At 35.4% G+C, this 10,674-nt stretch overlaps 1 protein-coding gene across 3 annotated transcripts in view; it reads left to right on the top strand.

Moving 5' to 3' along the window:
- The first annotated feature begins 2,693 nt into the window (after window positions 1-2,693).
- zmiz2 (zinc finger, MIZ-type containing 2) overlaps window positions 2,694-10,674 on the top strand; it is a 29,772-nt gene continuing 21,791 nt past the window's right edge. Inside the window, exon 1 of one of the 3 annotated variants that reach the window (XM_024299633.2) lies at window positions 2,694-2,807. Coding sequence is in view for 1 of the 3 variants with exons in the window: in XM_036214383.1 (XP_036070276.1) it covers window positions 3,232-3,366 (135 nt within the window). In the remaining 2 variants the exon portion in view is untranslated. Of the gene's footprint in view, window positions 2,808-2,851; window positions 3,113-3,216; window positions 3,367-10,674 lie in introns of those variants that run through there. The other 2 variants (XM_024299634.2, XM_036214383.1) reach the window with 2 other exon arrangements.

Below are 10,674 nucleotides of genomic sequence, written 5' to 3'. Positions count from 1 at the left end.
ACGTCATTTATTTCTATTTCATCTCATGTCAACCTCCGTTTGAGAAGATCCAGAAATGTCACCGAGGCATTGATCAGCCTCTTGTCTTGTTAACCTGACTGCGACACCAGGAGGAGATGCTGCGTTCACTGCAACTCGGAAAAAAGACAATCACACCTCAGTGGTTTGGGTTGGATTTGAAAGTAATTACTTTTATGTCAACAAACATGCAGCTCACGAACTACTGAAAAAATATAGAAAAAAGCTCAAAAGTTGGTTTTTAGACTAAAAAATGTAATTGTGTTGACTAGTTTATTCACTTTTTGTCCGTGGAAAATGGTAGTGCGGACAGCTGAAGATGCTGAAATTGATAGCTTTAAACGCTGAAGCTAATAGCTGAAATCCCTGAAGCTAATAGCTGAAAACGCTGAAGCTGATAGGCAACTGAAATATTAGCTAAATGCCAAATTAGCCTTAAAAAACCAACAAAAAAACACATAGGTTAGCCAAAACAGCTAGCATGTAGATGAGAAAATCAGCTAAACTTAAAAATTGCCTAAAAAATGAAAAAAAGCCTAAATTAGAATGTCGAATGACACTAATATATATGTATATATATAATGTATACATAAAGTCATACAGTTACAAAAAACGACAATCATTAAATTATGGTGCAAAAAGTCATAATTTTACAGGGGAGTTCATTTTTTTTCAAATATAAAATGGCACATGTAGCTTTTTAAATGTTTCATCTAACAAATCATAGAAGTTGAACGGATATCTATAGAATTTATCTGAATTTTTTTCATTAAGTAACTTTTCTGTCAAAAAAAGAATAGCTTTTTTCTTGTAAAATCAGACTTTTTTCCTCATATTTTCACAACTTTTTTGTCATAAATTTAAAACTCTTGAAAATATTTTTATGACTTCATTCTTGAAAATGATTGACTTTTATTTCAAACTTTTACAACTTTACAAATTTACAATTATGTGACTGATAAATTACAGCAAAATATTTTTTTTCCTTTTATGAATTTTTTGTTGTAAAACTACAACTATTCTAATTTTTGACTTTTTCTTATACTTTAGCAACTTTATCATAGAAAATTTACAATCTTTCTTATAACATTATGTCATCTTTTTTTTTTACTTTTTCCTTAAACTTTTATGATTTTATTGTTATCTTGTAATTTTACAACTTATTTGTTGAAAATTACTATTTTTTTCAGAATTCTACAAGTTTGTTCTTTGACTTTTTTCTGATACTACTAAGAATTTACTGTCTAAAAATTAGGATTTTTTTTCTTATAACTTTAAAGTAGTAATTTACCGGTTTTTCTAATTATATTGCAACTTTATAGTCGTAAAAATACAACTTTTCTCCCAAATGTTTGACTTGTTCTCATACTTTCAGGACTTTATTGTTAAATGACATCTTTACATAATTTTACGACTATGGGGAGAAAATTCAACTTTTTACGCCTAATTTTAAAACTGTTCTGTTGCAAAAGTAAAACTATTCTCACAATGTTTTTGGAATTTCTCATTCTTTAAAGAATTTAGCCTATTGTTGTATAACACCAACTTTTTGTTACAAGTTTTTGACTTAATTATAGTTTTACAGTTTTTTGACACAAAATTATGAATTTACTGCTATTGTCTTACAACTTTATTGTCATTTTTTATGATTTTATTACATTATTGTCATTAAATTTGGACTTTTTACTCATAGTTTCATGACTTCATTGTTGTAAAATTACAACTATTCTCATAAATATTCTCATACTTTTAAAAATGTATTGTTGTAAAATCACTTTTTATTTACCACTTTGTAACAACTTTTATATAGTTTTGACTTTTTACTTAACATTTTTGATTTTCTGTTGTAAAATGACAAATTTCTCCTATAATTTTACAACTTTAGTCATACAATTATGACTTTTTCATCATAATTTTACAACTTTATTGATTTAAAATTGTCACTTCTAATTTTTAAACTATTATTTCATAATTTCATGACTTTGTCATAAAATGTACTTCTTCAGTCATATTCTGGCTATTGTTTAGACAATAAAAGCTATTTTTACACTTAAAAAAAAACTTTTGTCATACTTTTATGAATTAAATGTATAATTATTTTGTCTTACTAACATAAAATTTCGACTTTTTACTTGTCATTTTTTTCTGTCATAAAATTAAAATTTTATCCTATAATAAACAAATGAGTTGTCAAATTATTAATCTTTTTAACAATCATTTTTGAGACTTTATTGATGTAAAATTGTGACTATTCTAGGTTTATTTTATTTTATTTTCATATACTTTTACGAATTTAATGTGTAATTACAACTTTTTTTCATAATTTTATGACTGTTGTAAAATTTTGTTTTTTACTCATTATGACTATTGTTTATAAAATTACAGCCTTTTTGTATATTTTTAAAACGTTTTCTCATACTTTTGAGAAAAAAATGTATAAATAAAACTTTTTCTCATAATTTCATGTCTTATTGTCATAAAATTTCGACTTTTTTCTCATAATTTTACTGTCGCAAATTTCTTTCACATATAAATTGATCAGTTTTACATGAATGTTTGACATCTTCCTCATATATTTATTATCCTTAGTTGTGGTCCTAATATTCCGTCGTAGATTAAAGTATAAATCAGTAAAAGCTGTGTTGTTTTGTGCTCTGAAATCCGATGGTGAAAACTCCGAGTTTTGTGTGTTCCTCGAACGCAGCACCAGCTAACGCTCGATTAGCCAGGCTAACATAACTGTCTACTATAAATCGGCTTCACCGTGTGGCAGCTTCCGCGCGCTCCAGGTAAGATCCCACCTAATTAGCTCAGAGTCTTCGGGTCGACGGCTTCAACCGTCCGGGCGCGAACGGAACCAGCTAACTACCGGCGGCGCCAGCGGCCGTAACACAAACTTAACCCGCGAGTCCGGTAGCTTCCTCCGGTTAGCTGCTGGCGGCCGCCGGCGGCGGAGCGTGAGAGCCGCTCCGCACCTCCGTCCTCCGCCGCTGCCGCACACCGCGACGCAGCGCTGAAAGTTCCCGCCGCCGCGGCTGCTGCTCCGGCCCTCCGCGTCCGCGTCTCCGCCCGCTTCGCGCGGCAGCCTCACCCGGTGAGGGGAAAGAAAACATCTGCTTTTGTCATTTTTAATGTCGGAGAACGCTCCCCGCACGCTCTCACGCACGCACGCGGACGGAGGCTGGACTCCCGCACGGCGCGCACGCCGCTGAAATGCTTTGTTCTGATCTGCGGCGTGGTTTTGTTTTCACTCGCGCTCGCGCGGCTGCAGATACATGTGGATGCGGCTCGTGCCGGAGGAAAAACCCGCGTTTGACGCGTGTCCGTACAGGTGCGGGTCTGCAGCAGGTGAGCTGCGGATGCTCCGCTGCCGGGGAGACTTTTGGAGGGAAAATGTGAGGCGAACATCAGTGCGTTTATGTAACCGCGGAGCTGCAACCGCATGCTGTTGTGGCAACAGTTGTGCATCAGCCTGCCCGCGAACGGCCTCTGGTCCAGAGGATTCCACGCAGCGTGCACGCGCACACCTTTGCACGGCTCCCTTTGGGATGCAAACACATGGAGATGGGCTCACCTGGAAGGTGAAGGCATCCTGACTCCTAACAATGGAGCCGTCCCTGATGCTCTCCACCTGCCTCAGTGAAGCATCTTCTCATGGATCCAGATGTTCTCAGTTCATCTCCACTCCTGGAGACTGCTGTACTTTACTGTACAACACTGTATTAACAGATTTAACTCTGGAGCTCCACTGTTTACGTTCTTTGACTTATTGTAACTTTTCAGACAATTTCAATCGATGTGTTAAAGGGTTAACTGTGGAAAATATGTATATTTTCCTAATATCTGAAGCAGGAGCAACTGACAAAACATGATAAATCAATTATGAAAGAAAGATATAAAATATATCAGGAGTGTTAAACTCAATCGCACAGGGGCCAACATCCAAAACACACCTGAGGTCTGGATAAACATTTCTTGAGCACTCGAAAACTACATTTAAAACTTTAAAACTTTAATATTTTAACACAATGATGAACTAGATATATAGCATTGTCTGTAATAATGCTAGTGCGAATTTGGCAGCGCAAGATGCTAGTGCCGATAGCTGAAAATGCTAAAGCTGAAAGCGAGCTAAAATATTAGCTAAATGCCAAATTAGCCTAAAAAACCAAAAAACTTCGGTTAGCCTAAACAGCTAGCATGTAGCTGAAAAAATATAAAAAAAAGCTAAACATCAAAATATCCTAAAAAACTGAAAAAAGCTTAAATTAGCAAAAACAGCTAGTGTGTAAATATTAGCCGAACTCCAAAATAGCCTAAAAAACTGAAAACCTTAAATAAACCAAAACAGCTAACATGTAGCTGAAATATTAGCTAAACTCCAAAATGGACTAAAACGTGTTAGTAAATGCAAAAATGGTCCAAAAAGTTTTTTAAACTGTAGCTTTTTAACATAATTATGAACTAGATATATAACTTTACCTGTGATAATTCTAGCGTGAATGCTGGAAGCTGAATTTGGCTACTGAAGATGCTGACATTGATAGTTGAAAATACTGAAGCTGATAGCCAGATAAAATATTAGCTAAGTGCCAAATTAGCCTACAAAATATCTAGGTCAAACAAAACTGCTAGCATGTAGCTGAAAAAATAGCTAAACTCCAAAATAGCCTAAAAATGGAAAAAAGACTAAATTATCCAAAACGGCTAGCATGTAGCTAAAATATTAGCTAGTTAGCTAGTTAGTAAATGCTAAAACGATTCAAAAACTTTTTAAAACTTTAAACCCGTAGCTTTTTACCATCATTGGGAACTAGATATGTAGCATTACCTGTGATAATGCTAGTGTGAATGCTTTAAGCTGAATTTGGCCGTTGAAGATGCTGAAAACACTAAAGCTGATAGCTGAAAACCCGAAGCTGCTACATGCTAGCTGTCTTGGATAATTTTGTTATTTAGGCAATTTTGGATTTTAGCTTATATTTCAGCTAAGTGCTAGCTTTTTAGCTAACCCAAGTTTTTATTTATTTATTGTTTTTAGGCTAATTTGGCATTTGGCTAATATTGTAGTGACTATTAGCTTCAGTGTTTTTAGCTATCAATTTCAACTTTTTCAGCTATCAGCACTAGCATCTACAGCAGATTCAGCTTCCAGCATCACACTAGCATTATCACAGGTAATGCTATATATCTAGTTCATAATTATGTTAAAAAGTTAGTTTTAAACATGTCGTTTTAGAGTGTTTAATAAATGTTTATCCTGTTCCGTCTGCGATCTCAGGTGTGTTTTGGATTTTGGCCCCTTGTGTGATCGAGTTCCGAGTTTCCCTGCTCTAGCTCAAACCCACAGACGTTTTTTGTCATGAAGAAAGCGTTTCAGTGAGACGAGCTGCTGCTCAGCAGTAATTTAATGAGGCATGGTCGCTTGTTGTGCTGCAGCCGGTCTCTGAGGTGAGGAGGCTTGTTTTGGTCCCGTGGCCATGACTTCCTGGATGTTTCATGGGTACAATAACATGTTGTTCGTCCAGGCGCTGGCGTTTGGATGTCGACAGAACATGATGCAGTTTTGTTCAGGTTGTGTTTGTCCCTGTTTGTGTGTTTTTTTTTTGGATCTGGTGTACTGACTCTCCATCAACACCAGCTAAGCTGTTCAATGTTTTGCAAAATATTCAAATAAACTCATAAGATGTGAAAGAAGCCGTTTTGGGACCGCTGGAAGTTCTGGCGCCAACGAAGGCTTTTGTGTGAATTATGTTGCTGAAATCTGATCTTTGGTTGTTTTTTTTTAACATTTTTTTTATTTGTGTCAGTGAGACCAAAACTTTATCTTTAGTAAAAAGTTCTTTCAGATGCCAACTTCATTAGAGAGATCAGGAATATACTTTCCATCAAACTCATTTTGACAGGTGACCTTTGACCCTATATTCCCTTTATATATCAAATTGATATTAAGTTGTTACGTCATCTTGAAGGGCGGGGCAGCTGTCAAAAGGAGTTTGATGAATGGTGTAGGGTCAAAGGTCACCTGTCAAAACGAGTTTGATGAATGTTGTAGGGTCAAAGGTCACCTGTCAAACAGAGTTTGATGGATGTTGTAGGGTCAAAGGTCACCTTTCAAAACGAGTTTGATGGATGGTGTAGGGTCAAAGGTCACCTTTCAAAACGAGTTTGATGGATGGTGTAGGGTCAAAGGTCACCTGTCAAAACGAGTTTGATGGATGGTGTAGGGTCAAAGGTCACCTGTCAAACAGAGTTTGATGGAAAGTATATTCCTCATCTCTCTCATTTGATGTAATCTTGTTTTAATCCCACAAACTAATAAAGGACAGAAGTTGGAGGATTAGTTATAAGTTTAATAAACTATTGTCTTAATTATCTTTATTTTTTAGTTAGTTTAAAGCTAATGATAGTTAAGATGTGTGCTTTACCTCCATTTTAAGAATGACCCAATTAGTCGACTAATAACATGATCGTTGGTGGCGGCCTTAGTTTCATTTTAGAAAAATTTGATGCTGCTTTGATTTGTTACTTAATAATAATTATGATTTTTTTTATTGAATAAAAAAATGTAATGAGAAACGGGTATTTTTCTAAAAATTAGATTTTTAATTTTTTTACTTTTGACAGAAGTTTGTATAAAGCCCTTTCAAAATAAAAGACATGTGCCGGACAGGATCACCGCAGTGGAGCTAATGCACTCCTGAAGGTTTCAAACAACTCTAGACAAAATGACATTTTCTCTTGTTATAACGTAGGTCTTTTGCTTGAAATCTATGCATTCTGAGCAAAGTTTTGAGAAAACGAGGCTGTGTTTCGTCAGCGAGGATCTAAAACCTGGTTTATCTTACTTCTAGGTAGAGCTGCCACAAACGATTATTTTAATATTCAACTAAACACAGATTATTTTTTCAGATTAGTCGACTAATCGGGTCATGCGCTCACTGGATATAAAGCACACATCTTAACCATCATTAGCTTTGAAATGAACTAAAAACGATATAAATAGAATTACCTGTGATAGTGCTAGTGTGAATGCTGAAAGCTGAATTTGGTCGTTAAAGATGCTAGTGCTGATAGTTGAAGATGCTGAAATTGATAGCTGAAATTCCTGATGCGAATGGCTGAAAACGCTGAAGCTGATAGCCAGCTAAAATATTAGCTAAACGCCCCATTAGCCTACAAAACAAAACAAAAAACTTAGGTCAGCTAAAACAGCTAGCATGTAGCTGAAAAAAAATAGCTAAACTTTAGCTGAAAATAGCTGAAAACGCTGAAGCTGATAGCCAGCTAAAATATTAGTGAAATGCGAAATTAGCCTAAAAAAATGAAAAAATCTAAAATTAGCCGAAATAGCTAGCATGTAGCTGAAATATTAGCTAAACTCCAAAATAGCCTAAAAAAACCTTAGTAAATGCCAAAATAATCCAAAAAAGCTAGCAGAATATCGTTATAACTTTCAACTTTACTACACTCTGACTCCATATAATATAAAGGAAGGACTAATCGACTATTAAATCAGTCATCGACTATATGTTTATTTCTGTGGAATACAGAATAATGTTGGATTTTAAAGCTGAATGTGCTGCGTGACTGTCACCAGAAGTAAACAAATCTTCTAAATAAAGTGTAGGTGAAGCTTCCTGTTTTCAAAGTAGGACTAGCAAGAGTTTCTCTATCCGTTCAAAAAATGAGACCGAAGTTCTGCTCACTGACTGAAGTTCTGAAAGGAAAAAAAATTGCTTTAGCAGCGTAGCTTTAGCTGCAGTGTTTACATTGTTTTGGTTATGATAACTCTATAACAGTTGACGCAATTCATGTAATTTTAGCAGAATTTTGTGGAAAAATGTGTTTTTCTACGCAGAAACATGAAACTTTAAAAAATGTTTCTCATACAAAGTATTTTTTTTTTACAAATTAAGGTTGTGACTATTCAGTTATCTGTTACCTAAAATAGTCAGAAAAGTAAATTATGCCATTTTTTTCAGAGAATAGCTGAAAATATACTTCATTGTCATATATCGTGATATATATCGTTATCGTGATATAAAATATTTTATATTGTGATATAAATTTTTTCCCATCACTACTTGAAAATTTGACGATTTATTTACAAATTACTTGAAAAAATAAAGTTAAAGAAAAGTAAGCAATGACATTTTTATCAAATTTTTTGTGTCATATTTTTGGATTTGTTGTTGTGATTCGCACTTCAGGGCCACCGTAGTTAAACAACTGTCTGCATATTTCTCCATACGTTTGGTTTACATCTCAGTGCAGGGATGCTGACAGTATAACAGCACAGGAGGTCTTCACAGCAGAAGCCGTCTTTGTGGCTGTCAGAGGAGCTCTGGATCAACCAGGAAGCCTCTCATGTGTCCCTTTGACTGAATCAGACGTCCCTCAGATCCGTCGGAATCTCTTAAAGCTGCTGATTAAAGAAGCGTTTGGAGCTGCGTGTTTTCATCAAGCAGACGCTTCAGCTATTATGCTTGTTAATCGTTGTACTAACGGCGTTTTTCATTTGTACTAAACGATGAACAATAATACAATAAAGTACAATATATTAATACATGTCATATTTACTAATTCTGGTAAAATGTCTAAATGAAAAATCCATTAGAATCCAGTTTCATCCACATAAAATCTATCATCTGGTTTCATTTAATAGCACGTCTTCAGTTTCTGTTTGATGTATTTATCTTATGACGCCCTCGCCCTGGTCGGGGTGTTTGGCGGGATTGCTCGGTGGGCGGATTCCCTCCGCCTCGTGGCGGGTGTAGGGGGGTCCTGGCTGCTGCTGCCCCGGTGGGGGGTCTTGGCGTGGGGATGGCCGGGCGCTCTCCCTCTTTGAACATTCCATCATCATCCACGTCAGCGAAACAGAAAGACTCACCTGAGCACAGGTGTGTGACAGAATGAAAGGCTTTTTTGTGTGGGTTTACATGCATAAGTGTGTGAGCTGCAGTTGTGTTGTGTACATTTTGACTCGTTTAAATGTGAAGACTATTTCAGCCAACAGGTATGTTTGTAACTACTGAGAGTGCGTAGACAGGCCCCGCCCATTCCCACTTTTCTGTCCGGTCCAACATAAAATTAAAGTTACAAACATAATCACTGTAAATAAAGTTTAGCATAAAATACAAAAGGGGTTTATACTCAATAACTCCTAAAATAATGCTCATCTGTTGGACAGGACAAGTTAAAAAGAAAAATACATTAAAAATGCCTAAATTGGCCAGAACGGCTGGTATGTAGCTGAAATATTAGCTAAACTCCAAAATAGCCTAAAAATCTTCGTAAATGCCAAAATAGTCCAAAAAGCTGCAGAATGACAATTTTTAAAAGTTTAAAACTGTAACTTTTTAACATAATTATGAATAATAAAAAGACAGGAATATTATTCCAGAATAAATCAACTTAAATCTTAAATAACTTTCAATATTTTACTCTCTATTTTGTCAAAATGATACAAGTTAGAAATGAACACAAGATAACATCGGGTCATTAATAATAAAATAAAATGATCTGGAGGGCCGGACAGAATCAGCCTCTACTTTTTTAAGGCCCACTCTGATGAAAATCAGTGTTTTTGGTGTTTTTTTAATTTGTTTTTCTGATGATTGAGGACATATATAAAGAAAATTAAACCTAAATTAAACTCAAAATTGTGAATCAGAAGCAGAAAGAAAATCTGTTTAAAAAAAATACCTTTTTATTGGCGTAGAAAATAGTGGGCGGGGAAAAGTCTCCCTGCTCCGCCTCATTCTAATGCACCCACTTGCATGGATCATCTGAGCTGGAATCTGGATCAATCGTCTGGATAGGTCTGATGATGCTAACCATTTCTGTTGCACCGCTAACGTGAGCTTGGGGATGTGAGGGGCTGTAAGCTATCGGGAGGTAGTATAAACAAAGAGTTCTCAGTTATGGCTGACAGAAAGATGGTTGGGATTGCTCCGTGCTAATGAATTCTAATGAACTCCTGCTGCTCTGCAGAAACTATGTCCTAGAAAACGACAGTTTTATTGGTTTTGGCTAAAATCAGCATAATTATAATTAAAAGATCAAAGGGGACGCTTTGGAATCAGATCAAAAAATGATTGGACGTTGAACTTATTAATGTTCCAGTTAAATATGTCTTTGTAACAGAAGTGACTGAAATAGAGCTGCCACAAAGGATTATTTTAATATTCGACTAAACAGATTATTTTTTCAGATTAGTCGACTAATAGAATCATGCGCAAACTGGATGTCAAGTACACATCTTAACTATCATTAGCTTTAAGCTAACTAACAAACTAGATACAGCATATAGCATTACCTGTGATAATGCTAGTGTGAATGCTGTAAGCTGAATTTGGCCGTAGAAGATGCTGAAATTGATATCTAAAACTCTGAAGCTGATAGCTGAAATCACTGAAGCAAATAGCTTAAAATGCTGAAGCTGATAGCCAGCTAAAATATGAGTTATATGCTAAATTAGTCTAAAAAACTGAAAAAAATCCTAAATTAGTCAAAACAGCTAGCATGCAGCTAAAATGTTACCTAAAGTCAAAATTAGACTAAAAAACAAAAAAATCCTGAATTAGCCAAAATAACTAGCATGTAGCTGAAATGTTAGTTACACTCCAAATTAGCCTAAAAAACTGAAAAATC

This window comes from Oryzias melastigma, linkage group LG12, assembly GCF_002922805.2.
Source record: "Oryzias melastigma strain HK-1 linkage group LG12, ASM292280v2, whole genome shotgun sequence".
In the NCBI taxonomy this organism is placed as follows: Eukaryota; Metazoa; Chordata; class Actinopteri; order Beloniformes; family Adrianichthyidae; genus Oryzias; species Oryzias melastigma.
The sequence above is the reverse complement of the archived record's forward strand: the minus strand, read 5'-3'. Positions and strand labels throughout refer to the sequence as shown.